The sequence below is a fragment of the Pelophylax lessonae genome (assembly GCF_965119305.1).
Source record: "Pelophylax lessonae genome assembly, chromosome: 2".
NCBI lineage: Eukaryota > Metazoa > Chordata > Amphibia > Anura > Ranidae > Pelophylax > Pelophylax lessonae.
Genome location: NC_138769.1, coordinates 350,147,170 through 350,168,021, shown reverse-complemented (window position 1 = coordinate 350,168,021; position 20,852 = coordinate 350,147,170). Strand labels below are relative to the sequence as shown.

Here is a 20,852-nt window from a genome sequence, read left to right as displayed (position 1 = left end):
ATGAGATATTTCATCAAAATGTGAGGTATTTTACTTGTGAAACCTTTTGGTATTTTTATCTCATGCAATATCCTTTGGAATGGATACAGTAGAGAAGGATTAAATCCCCTGTCAGTTTTTAGTGCTAATAAAGAGGTAAAATTGTTTAAACTGTAGAAATTTGCCAACTCACTAAGTCAGTGCGGTCCCTGCAGAATATGTATCAACCAGTTCAGCTCCGGAAAGGTTTACCCCCCTTCATGACCAGGCCATTTTTTGCGATACGGCACTGCGTTATTTTAACTGACAATTGCACGGTCGTGCGACGCTGTACCAAAATAAAATTTGTGCCCTCTTTTCCCACAAATAGAGATTTCTTTTGGTGATATTTGATCACCTCTGCGGTTCTTATATTTTGCGCTATTCACAAAAAAAAAAAACCTGACAATTTTTGAAAATAAAAAAATATATATATTTTCTGCCCTAAAACATACCCAATAAAAAAATGTAAAAAATCAAATTTCTTCATAAATTTAGGCCAATATGTATTCTGCTACATATTGTTGGTAAAAAAAAAAATCCTAATAAGCGTATATTGATTGGTTTGCACAAAAGTTATAGCATCTACAAACTGTGGGATATTTTTATTATATTATCTATATTTTTACTACCATGAATCGGACAACTTACTGACATTTTTGAACTTTTTTGGGAACCAGTGACACTAATAGGGTAAAGGGTTAAATGTATGCCTAAGTTGTGCTTACTAACTGTGGGGAAGGTGCTTTGACTAGGGGAAGGCAAAAATCTGTGTTCTTGCTCAAAAGAAACACAGGATCAGTACCTTCCCCTCTGACAGAACGGCGGTCTGCCTTGTTTACATATCCAGACTGCTGTTCTGCTTGTGTCCAGAATGGTCAGCGGGTCCTCTTACAGCACGCGCCCCAGGCCTGGAAGTGCCAGATCACATACTATGTACGTGATCTGGTACAGAATGGCTGTCCTGCCGCAGTAAATGTACGCGGGGGTGGTCCACAAGTGGTTTACACAAAAGAAAGAAAGGTGACTAGAATACCGGTCAAAGGGAAGCTGCTTTTACTGGACACACGTGGTGTATCACAACTAAGTTAAATTAATAAATACAAAATATCTTTATAAATGTCAAATATTGAATGAAAATAGTATCACAAATCACATGCACAGATATAAATACCATTCTTACACCAATAAAAAAAGGCAACTTTGTCATTGGGGAGATTTCTCTTCATTTCTGTCACATAGCCAAAACAGGAAGTGAGAGAAAATCCCTACACATTAAAAGAATCCCTTGTGGTCCCCCAGCTCACCAGAACTAATGTCCCCATTGAAAGATTTCCCTACTATTACTTTTCTGGGGACAACCCAAAATGTGGGATTTTCTCTTTTCACTCTCAATGATAATGTTAAACAGGACAAATAGAAATGTTTAATCTCTCTAACGGGGACACAGACAGCAATAAAAACAGGGGGTCTAATCCATCTCAGATGAGACAAAAAAAGACAGGTTAATTTGGTTGGTAAGCAAACTGGTGAATTGAACTGGGAATTTTTTCTGATTTTGTCTTGCATGCATTGCCCTTCCATGTGCTCTTTGCTATTAAGGCCAGTTATAGGTGGGGGCAGGGGGCCATTTTGTTTGTGGTCTAATCCATCTCCACTTTTTACAAAACTAAAAAAAAAAGTTTTGCCTTTAGTTATATATTAAGTAAATCTGCCCCAGTGATTCAGTGTTTTTCCATGTTTTTCTATGGATTACTGTTGAGAAACGGATCCAAAAAGGTAGAGACTTCTCCAAATTGGCTATTATATTTTTACATTCCTTAAATTCCTCATGCCTGGACCACTACTTATTTAACTCATGCATTTATTTACCGATGTATAACACACACTTTTTTTGATTGCGATATTACAGCGATATTGTGGCGGACAAATGGGACACATAACTGACACTTTTGACAGTTTTTGGGGACCAGTGACACTAATACAGTGATCAGTGCTTAAAAAAAATATACACTGTCACTGTACTAATGACACTTGCAAAGAAGGGGTTAACATCAGGGGCGAACAAAGGGTTAAATGTGTCCCTAGGGAGTGTTTACTAACTGTTTGGGGGGTGCTTGTACTGTGGGAAGACAGAGATTCGTGTTCCTGCTTAGCAGAAACACAAGATCACTTGCTTCCCTACTGACAGAATAGTATTCTGCAATTTGACTTGTTTACAAAGGCAGACCACTGTTCTGCTTCTCTCTCGAACAATCCCTGGGTACCGGCGGACATCGAGTCTGCTGGACCCACTGACTGGCTCCCGCTGTGTCCAATCACAGCATGAGCCGCCACCCTGCGGTAAACCTACATGGAGCGGTCAGTAACAGGTTAAAGTGGTTCTAAAGGCAGAAGGTTTTTTATCTTTATGCATTCTATGCATTAAGATAAAAAAAAAAAACCTTCTGTGTGCAGCAGCCCCTCTAAATCCCCTAATATTTAACTGAGCCCCATCTAGATCCAGTGATGTGGAATGAGGGACCCTGCTGTCCTGGACTCTCCCTCCTGATTGACTGATATAAACAGCGGGCGCCATTGGCTTCCGCTGCTGTCAATCAAAGTCAGTGAGCCAATGAGGAGAGAGAGGGTGTCTGAATGGACATACAGAGCAGCGGCACAGCTCAGGTGCCCTCATAGCAAACTGCTTGCTGTGGGGGAATGTGACAGGAGGGAGGGGCCACGAATTCTGGCAGGGACCCCGAGAAGAGGAGGATCTGGGCTGCCCTGTGCAAAACCACTGCACAGAGCAAGTAAATATAACAAGTTTGTTATTTAAAAAAAAAAAAAAAAAGTTTTTAGTATCACTTTAACCACTTAAGGACCGCCCACCGTACATATACTGTGGCAGGGCGGCCCTTAAGCGTGAAATCACGTACATATACATGATTTTGCTTTAAGGCTCTAGGGGGGCACACGTACGTCACCAATTAGACACAGTGGGAGCCAGTCCGCGGAACGGGCAGCCGCGATCGCTGCCGGCCTTGCGCAATCGTCAGGGAGACTGACAGAACGGCCGTCTGCCTATGTAAACAAGGCAGAAGGCTCTTCTGTCACAGAGGCAGAGAGAGATCTTGTGTTTCAGCTAAGCTGAAACACAGATCTGTCTTTTCCTCGAGCACATCCATCCCCCACACAGTTAGAAATCACTCCTTAGGAACACATTTAAGCCCTTGATCACCCCTAGTGTTAACCCCTTCTCTGCCAGTATCATTTTTATAGTAACAGTACATATTATTTAGCACTGATCACTGTATTGGTGTCACTGGTCCCCAAAAGTGTCACAGGTAGTGTCAGATTTGTTTGCCACAATGTCGTAGTCCCGCTAAAAATCGCTGATCCCCCCAAATAACTAAGAAAAACAATAAAAAAAATAAAAAGTCCACAAATCTATCCCATAGTTTGTAAACGCTATAACTTTTACGCAAACCAATTAATATACGCTTTTTGGGATTTTTTTATTTTTACCAAAGATATGTAGCAGAATACAAATTGGCCTAAACTGATAAAGAAATTAGATTTTTTAAATTTTTATATTGGGAATGTTTTATAGCAGAAAATAAAAACCACAGAGGTGATCAAATACCATCAAAGAAAGCTCTATTTGTAGGGGGAAAAAGAACATCAACTGTATTTGGGTACGGCATTGCAGGACCGCACAATTGTGAGTTAAAGCAACGCAGTGCCGTATCGCAAAAAATGGCCTGGTCATTAAGGGGGTAAAACGTTCCGGGGCTGAAGTGATTAAGCTTTATTTCCACTTTTGCAGTCAAATGTGAAAAAACCTCACTGTGTGTTTGGTATATGTACCCATTCACGTAAAATCCCTAAAACAATGTTCAATAAATATTTCTTACCTTTTAAATGTATCTAAAGGAAAGGTCTCATGGCTTATTTCAAGCATTTCTGAAGAAGTGCAGAGTGTTTCTGTCTCGGGGACAAACTGAATTTCCTCTCTTTGCTTGCCAAACTGTGATCTTTTGCATGATGAATTCGATGTTTGCTTGGTGTACCCGGGTCAGTTTTACATTAAAATTTAAGGGAGTGTGATTCTGTTATCTATCCCTTTCTTTTATTCTCATCTTTACTTTCCTAAAATGTTGTTACTTTTAGCTTTTTGTGTATGGAGTCTGAGGTACTGAGAAAGTCCAATTTTCCTTAGGGGGAACTGTCTCCTGTTCTAATCTTTAGTTTCTCCTGGGTATAATATGTAACAAAATCTATGTACCTAAAGACTGATTACAGCAAAAGCATGGACTAACTGGGTTAGCTTGCTAAAATCCCAATAAAGCTCCATCTAGGGAAAAAACTGCTTTTAAAAGTTCTTTTCATACTCACGCTGCTGTCTCCTTGCACTCCACCAGTCCCACCAGTCTACTTTCATTGCTGTCTGGGGTAATTAAGATTCCTTGTACAGCATGGGATTTTAGATGAAGGAATATAATTAGGATTACGTATGTTGTACATTTTTGTTGAATATTTTGATTGTTACTTATTTTGATGGGTACTTACAGTATGTGCCCAGGTCAAATCTCATGAATGTGGTTTACATCCACTTTAATTCTGCTTCAAATTAATATGACAGTACTTTTAAACTAGACTTGTTATAAATAAGCCGCAAACAAAACAATATCTTATCTTTATCAACACCTATCCACAAATGTATTCATGATTTGCAACAGTTAGAGCTGGTTCACACTGATGCAATGGAAGACATCGCATGCGATTAGCACCGCACTGCTATGCAAATCACATGTTGTATGGCTGAATTTGCATCGCATTTGGATCAATGTCGTGCAGGACCCTTTTTTTTGGTCCGCACCAGAATTGGATCGCAAGGGTGTTCACACCTATGTGATCTGATTCCTGTTCAAATTGACAGTTCGCACTGCGATATGTTTGGGGGTGTCATTAACTTTGTATTGGCACTTCGAGCAGTTCGCATATGACAGTGTAAACTGCCTGCCAGTCAGGTGCGATGCGGGAACCCGCAGTGGATTCGCAGGGTTTCCACATCGCACCAGTGTGAACCTGCCCTTAACCACTTGCCGACCGCCGCACGACTATTTACTGCGGCGGTCAGCCCCTCACAGGCAAAGCGACGTAGGACTACGTCGCTAGCCTGTGAGGCTCTGGGAAGCAAGCCCGCGCCCCCGAAGGCGCGCTCCCGCCCCCGCTCGGTCACAGACCCCCCCCCCGTGCGTGTGCTTGGCGGACCCGATGGCCGCCGGTCACTCACGATCGTCCGTTACACCGGAAGAAAGGCAGGCGGCTAATGTAAACAAAGCCGCCTGTCATTCTTCCCTTTGTAAGAATGGAGATCATACGGTTCTGCTATGTAGGACCGTTGATCTCTGTTCTTACACATCAAGCCACATCCAATCACAGTTAGAATCACGCCCCTAGGGACACACTTAACCCCTCCCTCTCAAAAAAGTTAACCCCTTCACTGCCAGTGTCATTTTTACAGTAACAGTGCATATGTATAGCACTGATTACTGTAGTAATGTCACTGGTAACCCCAAAAGTGTCAAAAATGTCAGTCAAGGGTCCGATCTGTCCACCGCAATGTCGCAGTCCCGCAAAAAAAAATCGCAGATCGCCGCCATTTCTCGTTAAAAAAAAAACAACAAAAATTACAAAAATCTTTCCCTTATTTAGTAAACGCAATAACTTTTGCGCAAACCAATAAAAATACGCTTTTTGCAATTTTTTTTTTTACCAAACATATGTAGCATAAAACAAATTGGCCTAAAATGTTAAAAAATTTAGATTTTTACATTTTGTTTTGGGAATTTCATATAAAAAAAATTTGAAAAATATTGTTATTTTTGCAAAATTGTCGCTCTTTTTTTGTTTATAGCGCATGATCAAAAAATCTCACAGGTGATCAAATACCACCAAAAGAAAGCTCTGTTTGTGGGAAAAAAAAGGACGTCAATTTAATTTGGGTATAGCATCGTACGAGCGCGCAATTGTCCTTTAAAGTCACGCAGTGCCGAATCGCAAAATAGGCCCTGGTCAGGAAGGGGGTAAAATCTTCCGGGGCTTAAGTGGTTAAAGATACTATGAAAAGCTTTGTAATTCTAACATCTATCAAAGACCTCCCGAACACATGATCTAATATTTACAAATTCCTAATGTTACAAATTGCTTAGAACGAATTCGCACTTGAGCATAAGAGTCAACATGTAAAGGATACTACAGAGCAATTTTCTCCTTCATCCAAAGAGTCCTGAATTGCTATAGACTGGTCCATGACTGGATCTGGAAAATAGAATATTAACAAAAAATGTGGTTAGAACTCTGCAAACCCTTATTTACATTCACACATTCATTCATGCGTTTAGCTTTTCTAAACACTAGAGAAGAGAAGTGATCTGGAAAGTATAAGGCCTGGTTCACACTAGTGTGATTTCAGCTTGAAATGCAGTGACACACAGATTTTGGTGAATAATAAGGAGCATTTTGCGTTTTTCTGTCCCAAGGCTTAGTTACAGCAGTTAGAAACACAGAATTTAGCTTTAAAAACAGAGATGGAAGAACACAGGACAGGACTAGGAGGAGCCACATTGTGCTGGTAGTGACGACGATATGTGCCTCAAATGCAAGTATAGGAGCATATTTGTACAGTATATGAAGAGGGAGGTATGGAAAGCCTATGACCTCTGATTGCAGAACTGAAGAAATTAGGTAATTAGGTAATTGAAAAACCCAGGCCCTACACTGAAGCTGGGAGATCTTCTGGAAAAGCGACAAGACAAATAGCTTTGTAAATATGCATGCATGCACTATTTTTACTTGAGATTTTAGAGTGTTTGCATAAAAAAACTTTAGTTTTGCTTTAGTGGTAAACCCAAACACAAAAATATAATTTATTGCAGCTTACTAATTTTTGGATGTGGTGGCTGCATTAGTTTTATTTTTGGCTTTTTTCCTTTTTTTTTTCACCTGTCTGTTATTTTTCAACTTCCTGCAAAAGTGGCAGTTAGAGGGGTGAGGCAAATCATTAACCACTTGCCGACTGCCTAACGCCGATCTACGTCGGCAGTCAGCCCCTCACAGGCAAAGTGACGTAGGGCTACGTCACTAGCTTGTGAGGGTCTAGGGAGCGAGCGCGCGCCCCCGGAGGCGCGCTCCCGCTCCCGTGTGGTCACGGACCCCCCCGCGCGTGTGACCAGCGGACCCGATGTCCGCCGGTCACTCGGCGATCGGCGGGGGAGAGGGAGAATGTTAGGCAGCTTGTGTAAACAAGCTGCCTGTCATTCTCCTCGCTGTAAAGACACTGATAAAACGGATCTAGTATGTAGATCCGTTGATCAGTGTCCTTACAGCTCAAGCCACAGCCAATCACAGTAGAAAGCACGCCCCTAGGGACACACACAGCCCCTCCCTTCCAAATAAAGTTAACCCCTTCACAACCAGTGTATTTTTACAGTAACAGTGCATATGTATAGCACTGATTACTGTAGAAATGTCACTGGTAACCCCAAAAGTGTCACAAATGTCAGTCAAGGGTCCGATCTGTCCGCCCCAATGTCGCAGTACCGCAAAAAAAATCGCAGATCGCCGCCATTACGCGTTAAAAAAAAAAACAACAAAAATGACAAAAATCTTTCCCTTTGTTAGTAAACGCGATAACTTTTGCGCAAACCAATCAAAATACGCTTTTTGCAATTTTTTTTACCAAACATATGTAGCATAAAACAAATTGGCCTAAAATGTTAAAAAATTTTGATTTTTACTTTTTTTTGGGGGGGAATTTCATATAAAAAAATGTGAAAAATATTGTTATTTTTGCAAAATTGACGCTCTTTTTTTGTTTATAGCGCGTGATCAAAAAATCGCACAGGTGATCAAATACCACCAAAAGAAAGCTCTGTTTGTGGGAAAAAAAGGACGTCAAATTGGTTTAGGTACAGCGTCGCACGACCGCGCAATTGTCCGTTAAAGTCACGCAGTGCCGAATCGCAAAATACCCCCTGGTCAGGAAGGGGGTAAAATCTTCCGGGGCTTAAGTGGTTAAACACTGACATGGGGGCTTACAATAGTCAGCTTTGGAGACAAAAAAAGAAAGGGGAGGGGATTTACATGTGTTGGGTGGAAAAAGAAGCAGTTGAACAAGAGAATGAAAAGGACACTTTATTTATTGTAAATAGTGAAATCAAACCGCGCTAACTTAATGGTCTGTGAAAGCTGCCAGCACTTCAACTTGACATAAGTAGTAATAACAAATCATAAATAGGATAAGTGCAGCGCTAGGGGCTATATATGCATGAACATATTATAGGCATCAAGTGAATAAAGTGAAACTTGTAAAAACAGTGTCACAAACAAAAATCAACAATCCTCCTTAATCAAATAACAAAGGAAATGAAGTCTTTGTTGAAAAAAAGTCCATATAATAACAAGAGAGTCCCAAGTGAAAAGGTGACTTTTTTTTAGAATGTTGTGATAATAGTGATAAATTCCAACACCAGCAAGGTAATATGAATGCGCTCACCAGAAATAATGGACCCAAAATTCCATATAGAATATGGGTCGTTCAGAGCAGATTATGGTAGCACGGCTCTTCAAACAGCATACAATTCCTAGATGTAAATGCTAGGATGACCAGGATAATCAGCAGAAGGACACCCAGACTTCCAAACAGATGGTGTATACATGAAAGCAACCAAACGGTGCAAACATAGTGTAAAACTGTTTTACCAGAAATTTATTAAAAGAAAGAAATACACTTACAAAGTCATCATGTAAGGTAACGCATGTAATGAAGAGATGGCAGAATCAGGGTCTGACACGTTTCATCCGATAGGATATAATCATAGGAGAATTGGCATGATATGCCTATAATATGTTTACATTTTATTTATTCACTATGGTGGATGAAGATTAACATTGTCACATTTTGAAGTTTTTTCTTTATATACAGTATCTCACAAAAGTGAGTACACCCTCACATTTTTTTTAAATATTTTATTATATCTGTAGCACCCTCCTAGGTAGGTGCTAGGAAAACGCATTTGGTGGCTCTTTTCTGCTTCTCAGGAGAGCCTGATCTGTTAGTTTGGTCTGTCACATGTTTCCAGGTGGGATTTATTGGGTCTAAGGGAGTCTCCCTGCTGTATACAATAAGGGAGCTTGTTGGAAAGTGGAGGAAACCTGACCAGTAGCACACCAGGGTTTATGGCTGTCCCAGTGGGCGGGCATTGCCGCAATGCATCCTGGGATGGGGAATAAATCTGGAGGGAACATGTGACAGGGGGTCTTTTGGTGGGAGCAAAGTCCCAGGAGGAGGTGGATGGCTGTCTCTCCTCCTGCAGGTGTGAGGAAAGTGGTTCAGGCGGTCGGTCTAGTGAACCAGGTGTGGAGATGAACTGCAGAGGATCCAGAGTGCTGACAATTGGAGCTGCTGGCAGAATCATCTTGGGAAAAACAGTATTGTGAGTACTAGGAGATCTGCCTAAGGATCTGCCTAGGAGAGGGGACCACTCCAGAGAAGTCAGGGGATCAAGGAGCTAGCTCACACAAGGAGTGTATCAGTAAAGGGGGTGCCGTGTAGTTGACCCTGAAGATTAGGTACCAAGGGAGTGCCAGGAAGGGCCCTGAAGTTGTTCTGCAGCACAAGTTTACCTCAGGATACAGTTTACCTCAGGATATAGTTTACCTCAGGATTCAGTGTACCTCAGAAAGCTCATTCAAATATACTTCAACTAAGGGCAAAGTGATACAGCACCCTAGCCGTGACTTGCGTTTCTCAGCAGTTTCAAGTTTTCCCAGTCTATTGTGCATAGTGTATAAAGTTGGTGTATCTCACTCATTCTCTTCTCCTATCCAGGTTCCAAATAAAAACACAAAAACCAAAGCTACTGAACTGTATCCTGACTGAGCTAAAACACTTGGGAAAAATGTTAAACTGTCATGTTGTTGCTAATAGTAACCCAGGGGAACCCGTAACCAGCAGCTCCCAAGGGAGTAGTGCTACATATCTTTTCATGTGACAACACTGAAGAAATTACACTTTGCTACAATGTAAAGTAGTGAGTGTACAACTTGTATAATAGTGTAAATTTGCTATCCCCTCAAAATAAAACACAACACACAGCCATTAATGTCCAAACAGCTGGCAACAAAAGTGAGTACACCCCTAAGTGAAAATGTCCAAATTGGGCCCAAAGTATCAATATTTTGTGTGGCCACCATTTTTTCCCAGCACTGCCTTAACCCTCTTGGGTGTGGAGTTCACCAGAGCTTTACAGGTTGCCACTGGAATCCTCTTCCAGGACGACATAACAGAGCTGGTGGATGTTAGAGACCTTGTGCTCCTCCAACTTCCATTTAACAATGCCCCACAGAGGCTCAATAGGGTTTAGGTCTGGAGACATGCTTGGCCAGTCCATCACCTTTACCCTCAACTTCTTTAGCAAGGCAGTGGTCGTCATGGAGGTGTGTGTTGGGGTCGTTATCATGTTGGAATACTGCCTACGGCCCAGTCTCTGAAGAGAGGGGATCATATTCTGCTTCAGTATGTCACAGTACATGTTGGCATTCACGGTTCCCTCAATGAACTGTAGCTCCCAGTGCCGGCAGCACTCATGTAGCCCCAGACAATGGCACTCCCATCACCATGCTTGACTGTAGGCAAGACACACTTGTCTTTGTACTCCTCAAATGGTTGCCACCACACACGCTTGACACCATCTGAACCAAATAAGTTTATCTTGGTCTCATCAGACCACAGGACATGGTTCCAGTAATCCATGTCCTTAGTCTGCTTGTCTTCATTCAAATGTTTGCGGGCTTTCTTGTGCATCATCTTTAGAAGAGGCTTCCTTCTGGGACAACAGCCATGCAGACCAATTTGATGAAGTGTGCGGCATATGGTCTGAGCACTGACATGCTGACCCCCCCACCCCTTCACCCTCTGCAGCAATGCTGACAGCACTCACACGTCTATTTCAAAAAGACAACCTCTGGATATGGCGCTGAGCATGTGCACTCAACATCTTTGGTCAACCATGGCGGAGCCTGTTCTGAGTGGAATCTCTCCTGTTAAACCGCTGTATGGTCTTGGCCACCGTGCTGCAGCTCAGTTTCAGGGTCTTGGCAATCTTCTTATAGCCTAGACCATCTTTATGTAGAGCAACAATTTTTTTTTTTCAGATCCTCAGAGAGTTCTTTGCCATGAGGTGCCATGTTGAACTTCCAGGGAACAGTATGAGAGAGTGAGAGTGGTTACACCAAATTTTTCACACCAGCTCCCTATTCACACCTGAGACCTTGTAACACTAACGAGTCACATGACACCAGGGAGGGAAAATGGGTAATTGGGCCCAATCTGGACATTTTCACTTAGGGGTGTACTCACTTTTGTTGCCAGTGGTTTAGACATTAATGGCTGTGTGTTGAGTTATTTGGAGGGGGCAGCAAATTTACACTGTTATACAAGCTGTACATTCACTACTTTACATTGTAGCAAAGTGTCATTTCTTCAGTGTTGTCACATGAAAAGATACAATAAAATATTTACAAAAATGTAAGGGGTGTACTTACTTTTGTGAGATTCTGTACTGTTAGTTTTGTAGTTTAAATGTTTCTGTTTGTGGCCTTGTCCTATAATTGTGTTTTTTTTTTTATGAATTAGGTAGTTGTAAGCACTGCAGCACTGAGATTTAAAGTGTGACTAAACCCCCAACAGTAAAACCAGGCTGTTAATGCAGTAAAGCATGCTTGTTATACTCACTGTGGAACCTAAGAGGTTAATCATCCTCATTGTGTAAAAAGGCTGTTTTATCCTGTCTTCTCTAATCCTCCCCTTCCTCCACTGTCCCCAATCCATCTCCTGATAAGACAGAGCCTTTGGAGTCACTCTGCACATGCTCAGTTTGGTGTGTATTGCTAGAGAGTTTTTTGTTTTTCTTGGGAGAGTGCATGTGATCAGCACAGGGCCAATCAGCATTGTTCAGACCAAGGGAGAAGGGTCCTGCAGCCTCATAGGACAATCAGGGGAGAATGAAAAATCCTCCTACAAGCTTTAACCAGTGCTCGGACAGAGACAGATAGAAGTCACAAGCATGCTATATACAGCTGATGAGAAAAGGTATTTAGCATTTTATTTTTACTAAAATAATTGCATTTCCATGTTCTCTGTACTGTCTGTACTGTACTGTACTGTACTGTGGGAGACCAGATATAGTGAATGCAGGGTCCTGGGTTTAGTAACACTTTAAGAGTTTTAATCATTTCTCAATAAGTGATAACATCACTGCATGCCTGATACTGGTATTGATGATTCCTCCAGCTGGAGGAGCAGTCTGCAGGAGCCAGAGCATTGCACCCATAATCCATTGACTGTGGTTGCAATGTTTTGCAGGCTCAAATGCAAAAAAAAATAAAAACATTTTTTTTTTTTTAATAATCAATATGGATGCAATAATATTTATGCAATTATTTTATTTATTTATTTGTGATTTTTTGCAACAGGTCAATCTCTCAGAAAACAAACATAGGCAGCAATAAAGTATTAAAATGAGTTTTGACTCCTTGTTCAAAAAAACAACAAAAAAAAAAAACCTCACATGTCAACATCAGGATCCCTAAGGGGAGCAATTGCCTGCTCATATGTCATCACATAACAGAACCGCTAGTGTGATATGTGTGCTAAAGTGCCCTACAACCTGGAAATAAAATCTCTGGGATTTCAAGAAGGTAAACTAGCTTGCGTAGGAAATTTCAACACAAACATTCTGAGCCTTCCACTCTTATCACCAATATTCTCATTCTTTATAATCAAATGACACCTTTACACATTCATTGGTCCTCAGAAGCACTTTAAACAACTATTATCTCAGGGTTTCTCATCTGGGGTTCCCCAGAAGGTTGCTAGGAGTTCATTAAGCAATGAGTGATATCTGCCTCTCAGATACGACCCCAATGATACTATTAAACTTTGAAGCTATCTGTGAGGGGGAAATTATTCTCATTGACATCAAGTCTAAAGTCCCATACACAGGGGTCGAATATCGGGCGGTATCGGCTGGTTCAATAGAAACCGGCTGACATTCGGTCCGTGTGTGTGTGTGTGTGGTAGCCGGTCTGACAGAGGCCGACCGAAAGTCTGGCTTCTGTCGAAGGGACATGACTGAAAAAGGTCTGCCGATCGGCTTCCTATCGGCGCTCTCAGCCAATGGCTGACCGGTATGTTCTGGCGGGGGGGCAGTCCCCCCATCAGAACACAAAAGCTCAGCAGGGAGATGGCTGTACTAACATAACATTGTTAGTACAGGATCTCCTCCAGAGCGCTTCAGTTTTTATTTTGTTAAGCCCGCTGGGTTGAACGAAAATAAAAAGTGTGTACTAGGCTTAAGGAACATTCTTCTCATTTGTGGGGGTGCGATTCTCAAAGTAGCCTGTAGTGAAGTAGGTTTGCCAATATCCCTGGGACTTGTATTTAGGGCTTTTTTGGGGCCTCAACCGAAGCGGAGGTGGGACTTTATAGGCAAAAAATTATATGTACTGCATGTATTTTCAATTTAGTAAAAAGTATTTATTCAAAATGTTAATCGTTGCAGTATACATAAAATAAGTATATACACAATGGGCAGAGGGCCCATATGGGTGAACGTAGTGAGAAAGAAAGAAGTTGTGACATGGTGTGAAATTGGTGACTTATAATGTTGTTTTTCTGCTATCCATGCAAAGAGACTCTGGATGCGACAGAAAACATCCTACGCGTTTCGGCTAAGATTCAAACTGTGCCTTTATCAAGGATATCATCATATCTAGGAAATATAATAGTATGTGATTATTTCATCAGTTTCAACATTCTTCTCATTGACCATCACACTAATGTGTCATGGGTTGTTGATATAGTAATTTTTAAAAGGGATTTCCAGAGCCTGGAAAGTTATTTCAAAGGTTCCTCTATACTGAAAAGGTTGAGAAAGGGTGCTTTAATGTGTACTGGTTATACCAATGTGACGGTACTAACCGTCACTATGATTTAAAAAATCAGATAATTGGTGGTTTGGATTGCTTCAAATGGGGTCTGTATGTACAAGTGATGCTAACGTGTATTGTACTGCAATGTCAGCAATGTCTTCATATAGAGATGTGAAGATTTAATCCTACACTGGGAGACTTAGACTGTTCTAGACTGCTAATGTCATCGGCTCAGCCACTTGTCGTCCACACATTGTTAAATATGCTAATACTGTCTGTGTTTTGAGATGGAATGTGTATTGTGCTGAGTATTCCTGTTCTGTTGTTACATATAAATGACCCCACATTGTTCTGGCCAGGTCACTAGATAATTTGTTTAGGGTTATTTTGTCATGTATACAAATCTATCTGCATATGCTAATGCAATCAGACTCATCTGACCTGATAGTGTATATAATGTGTGTGTGTGGGTTCAATAAACTTTTCTTCTTGCTTACCATCAACATAGAGTCTCATCTCATGTTTGTGGGAGAAGGCTATACCTGCTCCAGTGGCGGCCCGTGCATAGAGGGCGCCAGAGCGCCGCCCCCCCCCCCCCCCTAAAAAAAAAAGAAAAAAAAATAGAAAAAAAAATGACAAAAAGAACAAATAAAGTTTTGCAAAAAAAAAAAATCGTGTTCGCAGGCCTATGCGCTCGGCCTGGTGGCTATGGGGGGGGGGGTTGGGTTTACGACCCAGAAGAGGTGCCGATTGGCTGCCTTCTGGGGGCGTAACCTGGGCGCAGGAAAAAGTCTGGACCAATCATCATCCAGGACATCGCTGACTCGCAATGGGGGCGGTGTCGGTGTGTGCGTCAGTCACGCACCGTCACCGCCCGATCTCCTTCCCACCGCCCGGAACGGAAGACAGAAGACTGAAGAGGAGGACGTCCACGGCGCTGCTCGTCTCGGTTTCCGGAATCCCGCCATCCCGCCGCCGACAGAAGGTAAGTGATTGAAGCCGACCTGTGCCCTCACCTGTGCCATGCCTGTACCATCATCTGTGCCATGCCTATACCATCACCTGTGCCATCCCTATGCCATCACATGTGCCATCACCTGTGCCATGCCTATGCTATCACCTGTGCCATGCCTATGCCATCACCTGTGCCATCACCTGTGCCATGTCTATGCCATCACCTGTGCCATGCCTATGCCATCACCTGTGCCATGCCTATGCCATGCCTATGCCATCACCTGTGCCATGCCTATGCCATCACCTGTGCCATGCCTATGCCATCACCTGTGCCATCACCTGTGCCATGCCTATGCCATCACCTGTGCCATGCCTATGCCATCACCTGTGCCATCACCTGTGCCATGCCTATGCCATCACCTGTACCATGCCTATGCCATCCCCTGTGCCATGCCTATGCCATCACCTGTGCCATGCCTATGCAATTTTTTTACCGTGTTATTTGCCACAAAGCAATGCCTATTACATTTTTCTTTTTGCGCCCCCCCAAAAATTTTGAGCACCAGCCGCCACTGACCAGCTCTATCCCTCTTCTGCTTGGATCGCTAAATCCCTAGCTCTGGTAAGAGCGGTTCCTGCTCTACTCTACAGCATCCCTCCCACTAGGGGGAAGAGAACATCTCTGGTGGCAAAACCCCTCTTTCCATCGGGGAGGCCGCTACAACCAACATGATGTAGACAACGTAATATTATTAATCAACCTGCCTTTTGCAAATACAGATATTCATTTCCATCTGCCAACAGTAGCATGTTGGAAAATGAACCATTGTGATAACAAGTATCTGATGTGCTTGATGTGACCAAAAACCTATAAGCAAAGGTCTTGTCTAATGAGTATGTTGAGCAAAAACCGTGTTCGTAGTTTTGGATAAATTGGTGAAGGATTATAACCCCTGTCTAATTTATCATCTGCAACAAGACAGCTATACAAATCTGACAAGGATTCTAACGTTCTTCTTTTCTACTAAAAAAGCGTTTTTATTTAAATTATATATTATAGTTATATTTTTGTGTTGATGTTGTAGAGTTCCTTTCTCTCCCTATCTGGTAAAATGTTGTTAGCTTTGGCTTGTTTACGCTTTCTTCAAAACAAGGCTTCGGACACGCTTTTTTAAAGCTCTCTGAACGCCAGTCAAAGTCCCTGTCAATAAATAAAATGGTTAGCTTACAGTCCTGTTTACACATTGCTTTTGCTTTGCTTTGGCTTTGCTTCAAAAATATACCTCATGTCGCTTTAGTAGTGCTTCAAAGTGTCTTTAAAGACTCCATAGAAGTCTATGACAAAGCACGCTTGAAGCACCTGCAGCTTTTGAAAGGCTTTAAGGGCTTTGTTACACTTGCTTCAAAACATGGCTTCGGACATGCATTTTTAAAGCTCTCTGAACGCCTGTCAAAGCCCCTGTCACGAAAATAAAAGGGTTAGCTTACAGTCCTGTTTACACCTTGCTTTTGCTTAAGTTTTGCTTCAAAAATTATACCCCATGTCGCTTTGGTGGTGCTTAAAAACAACTTCAAAGCCTCCACAGAAGTCAATGAGAAAGCTCGCTTGAAGCACCTGCAGCTTTTAAGAGGCTTTAATTTAGCTTTAGCTTCGCTTTGTTTTGAAGGCATTGCAGGTATGAGATATCAGCACACACATACATGGCATCTGCCTAACTCCATTAAAGCTTCAAAAAAGCACCACCATAGCACCATCGAAGCACCACCGGAGCACCATCGAAGCACCACCAAAGCATCATCAAAGCACCACAAAGCATCGCCAAAGCATCAAAAAAGCATGTTGAAGTGGTAGGTGCTTTATTGCGTGCTGCAGTCAAAGCAAGTGTAAATTAGCCCTAATTTAGCTTTAGCTTCACTTTGTTTTGGAGGTATTGCAGGTATGAGATATCAACACACACACTGGGCATCTGCCAAGGTTCATTAAAGTTTCAAAAAAGCACCACTATAGCATCATCGAAGCATCATCAAAGCACCACCGAAATATCGCAGAAGCACCACCGAAGCATCATTGAAGTCATGGGCGTCCGCAGAACTTTTTACAGGGGGGGCATAATTTTAAAGTCACCCATTCTCTACCCCTTTTCAACAATGTCATGAAGGGGAGGGGCTTAGTCATTATACTTATTTTGAGCATTTATTTTTAAAGGGCAAATGGCAGCATTTATTTTAAAGCATTTGTTAACCTAAAAAAAAAAATAAAATTGATCCTGTTCCCTTAAAGCATGTTATACAGCACAGTGCTTGTTAGGAACGAGGACCAATGTGCTACCTGCGGTGTTCAAGGGATCACCTTGATAAAGTCACGTGCGTAGCGACGCAACGCGTCCGGAGGAGCCGGGTGACGTCACTTCCGTGTTCATGGCCGTAACCGGAAGTTCTATTGTGTACCTCTCTCAGCGGTTTTTTGCCTGCTATTGATCTTTTAATGTAAGTGTATCCTTTTTTTCCCATTAAACTGGCATTGAAGTATTGCACCATGTGCGTTTTATTTTCTATATCCCCATGAGGCTGGATTGGTGCCTTGAATGTTCTAGTTGCACAGCGGATGATCCATATTGCATCAGGAGATTTGCTCATTGCTGACTGCAGGGATCCCACTACTTAATCCGTTGGAGAGGATTGTTTGTTTGAGCCTGCTTTGGAGCACAGAACCTGCACTTTGGATTACACATATGCGCATTCAGTGTGTGTTTGAGGTAAGCGGCCACTGCACACTATTTAGCACTGAGATTGGATCGATATCCAGATTGCATGATATACTTCACTATTGATTGATTTGAAATTCTTTGAAGATTTTTTCACATATATAGGATTTATGTTTTAGCACAACGAATTTTGGACATTTCTTTGCTTGAATATATGGATATGTTCCAGCACAACGATTTATATAATTTATATATTTATTGATCGATCTGGGATTTTTATTCACGTTTTTTTTGGACATTTTATTATATCTGTTCTCATCATTGCACAGTGATTCACAGCTACCTTGTTTTTGATTTTTTGATTTATGTATTGATTGTACACAGATGTATATTTAATTCACTCTGAATTAGCGCCGATCATATTCACCATACACAACACAGTGCTTGTGCTATGTAATTTGGCTCCTTCTATCACCTTAAATACCTGGCTGATCCTGCCTAGCTATGTCCTCCTCTCTGTAAACTTTTACGTGTCTCCATCATCCGCAGCTCTTCTGTCCTCTCTCCCCCCTCCCTCCCTGCCTGTCTGCTTCTGTGTCAGTGCCCGCCCCCTCCCCTGCTGCTGCTGTAGTTTCATTTAAAGTTTCATGTCATACAGTCTATTTAATAATCCTGTGTGCCCCTGTGTCTGTGTTTTATAAAAATAACCCGTTCTTTACAAGTTTTCAGAGTGCCAATCGCCGCTCACGTGACCCGTCGCATCTCTCCTTCTCTCCCCCTCCTCTCCTCCTCCCGACTGACGTCATCCTTGGCCCCACCTGCGGCAGGTAGCTGTTAGATGGGGAAAGGAGAGAGCTGACAGGTCACATGAGCGGCACTCAGCGCTATAAAAACTGGTAAAGAACGGCTTATTTTTTTAAAACACAGACACAGGGGCACAAAGGATTTTTTAAACAGACCAGACAGGATGGTGTAAAGTGACTTAACAGCCACTTTAAAGGGGAAATTGAGATTATGGGGGGGGGACATTTGCCCCCCCTTGCCCCTACCTGCAGACGCCCATGATTGAAGCACCACCGAAGCATCAAAGAAACAACACCAAACCATCACAGAAGCATCAAAAACACATAAATAAAAAGCACGTTGAAGCGGTAGGAGCTTTAATGTGTGTTGAAGTCAAAGCAAGCATAAATTAGCCCTAATGAAGCCTGGCAGATCCCCTGTGTGTTGTTGATATTTCATACCTGCAATGCCTCGAAAACAAAGTGAAGCTAAAGCTGAATTAAAGCCTCTCTAAAGCTGCATGTGCTTCAAGTGAGCTTTGTCATAGACTTCTATGGAGGCTTTGAAGACACTTTGAAGCCCCACTAAAGTGACGTGGGGTATTATTTTTGAAGCAAAGCCAAAGCAAAGCAAGGTGTAAACAGCACTGTAAGCTATCCATTTTATTTAGTGACAGGGGCTTTGACTGGCATTCGGAGAGCTTTTAAAAAGTGTGTCCGAAGCCTTGTTTTGAAGCAAGTGTTAACAAGCCCTAAAAGTTATCTATAGCATAATTCTTGCTTTTTAGTTTTGTATAGAGCTGGAAATAGTTAGAACCTCTAACCTTTTTGCTACAATCTTTGTCACATTGGGGAGATATCCCATCACCCCCTGTGTCCCCATGACAAAACAGCAAGTAAAAAGAAATCCTAGAATTGACAGGAGATCCCTTCTTAGTTGCCACCAAAACAGATGTCCCCTTTGAAAGATCTTACCTCCTTTTCTGGTGACAACCATAACATTTTGATTTTCTATCATCTTCTGTCATGGTCACAGTGGTCAGCAGAATAAAGAGATTCTAACCCTTCACTGCTCCATTAAAACCCCCCATAAATACTGTAGAAACACTTTAAAATCCCAAATCAACTTGTCTGTAGGGTTTATTAGCCTTGAAATTGACCTAACTGAACCCCATGAGCAGCAGCAAATTAACTTTATACAGCACACTAATATTTACTTTAGATATCCAATCATTTGCAAGAAAACCATCCCAACAAATGATGGGCTATTCAGAGCAAACACAAAATGTATTTACTAGTACACATTGAATCAGGCCCTACAAGTAAACAGTTATAGCACTAAATACCTTTCATTTGCTAAATATCCTTGCACTGATTTTGACATGCTAAATACCAAATGCATCAAAAGCCACACTCTGTCATACTAAGTTGGAATGTACAAACTATTAAGAATATTTAATTTACCAGTCAAATCTTTAAATAGGCAGATGGGGGCCGAGATGTTTTCCTCTTCAGGCAGGGTATGCTGGGAGGAAACATGAATAGCAGATTTGTCAGTCTGAACAGTTACTCCCTGCTTGGCCTGCATTCTGCTAGGCTACGTCAGCATTCCCTCTCCCCTCCTGTCACCAGATGTTCATTGAAAAACCGCCATCTCTTTTTCCACTAGAGGGAACTAGAAGATTGCTAATGTGCTGAGATAAAGCATCTTGTGTAGTAACTGGCAGGTGACTTTTTTTTTTGCTCTGGGTGAAATTTTGGAATTTTTTGTGTTTTGCTGTTTATCAAGCCTTTTTCACAGAAAGTAAATTGCATGTAAATTTTTATGCTGTATTTTACCTTCAAACTGCATTTTATTGAGTTAGCACGGATGGACATGCCATAGCATGAGTATTGCAGTATTAAATTATTATTATACAGGATTTATATACAACAGTTTGCGCAGCGTTTTAAATAATTACCAATCCAGCAGCAGAAGCAATAAAGTTTACATACAATTTCAACATGAGACTAAGGCCTCTTTCACACGGGCGTTCCGAACGTATGTCCGTATATCACCCCATCTGTTTGCGAATGATATACGGACATAATGCATGTCAATTAAGCCCCGTACACACGCACCGATTGTTGGCCGTAAATTTTCGGCCAACGTCCGATCGGCCGATTGTCGGCTTGTTAGTATGATGCTTCCGACAACCGACTGCGACTTTTCGGCCGAACAAAATCTGGTGTGCATGCCATACTTGCCAACTGTCCCGTTTTTGGCGGGACAGTCCCGGCAAGTAGGACCCTGTCCCGTGTAATTTAGTCTCCCGGGACTAGTCCCGGGAGATCAGTGTTGCCTCGGGCTGCCCGTAATTTGCTAAACCTCATTGGACACAGAAAATGCCCATCATAAGGCAGGACTAATCAA

General features: G+C 42.0%; 1 protein-coding gene across 4 annotated transcripts in view; it reads right to left on the bottom strand.

The window, feature by feature from the left end:
* INPP5B (inositol polyphosphate-5-phosphatase B) overlaps nt 1–20,017 on the bottom strand; it is a 214,173-nt gene extending 194,156 nt beyond the window's left edge. For 2 of the 4 annotated variants that reach the window (XM_082245354.1, XM_082245355.1), the window contains exon 1: nt 4,396–4,496. Coding sequence is in view for 1 of the 4 variants with exons in the window: in XM_082245358.1 (XP_082101484.1) it covers nt 4,396–4,475; nt 6,260–6,316 (137 nt within the window). In the remaining 3 variants the exon portion in view is untranslated. Of the gene's footprint in view, nt 1–4,395; nt 4,497–6,259; nt 6,325–19,903 lie in introns of those variants that run through there. The other 2 variants (XM_082245358.1, XM_082245353.1) reach the window with 2 other exon arrangements.
* Between the last annotated feature and the right edge of the window lie 835 nt (nt 20,018–20,852).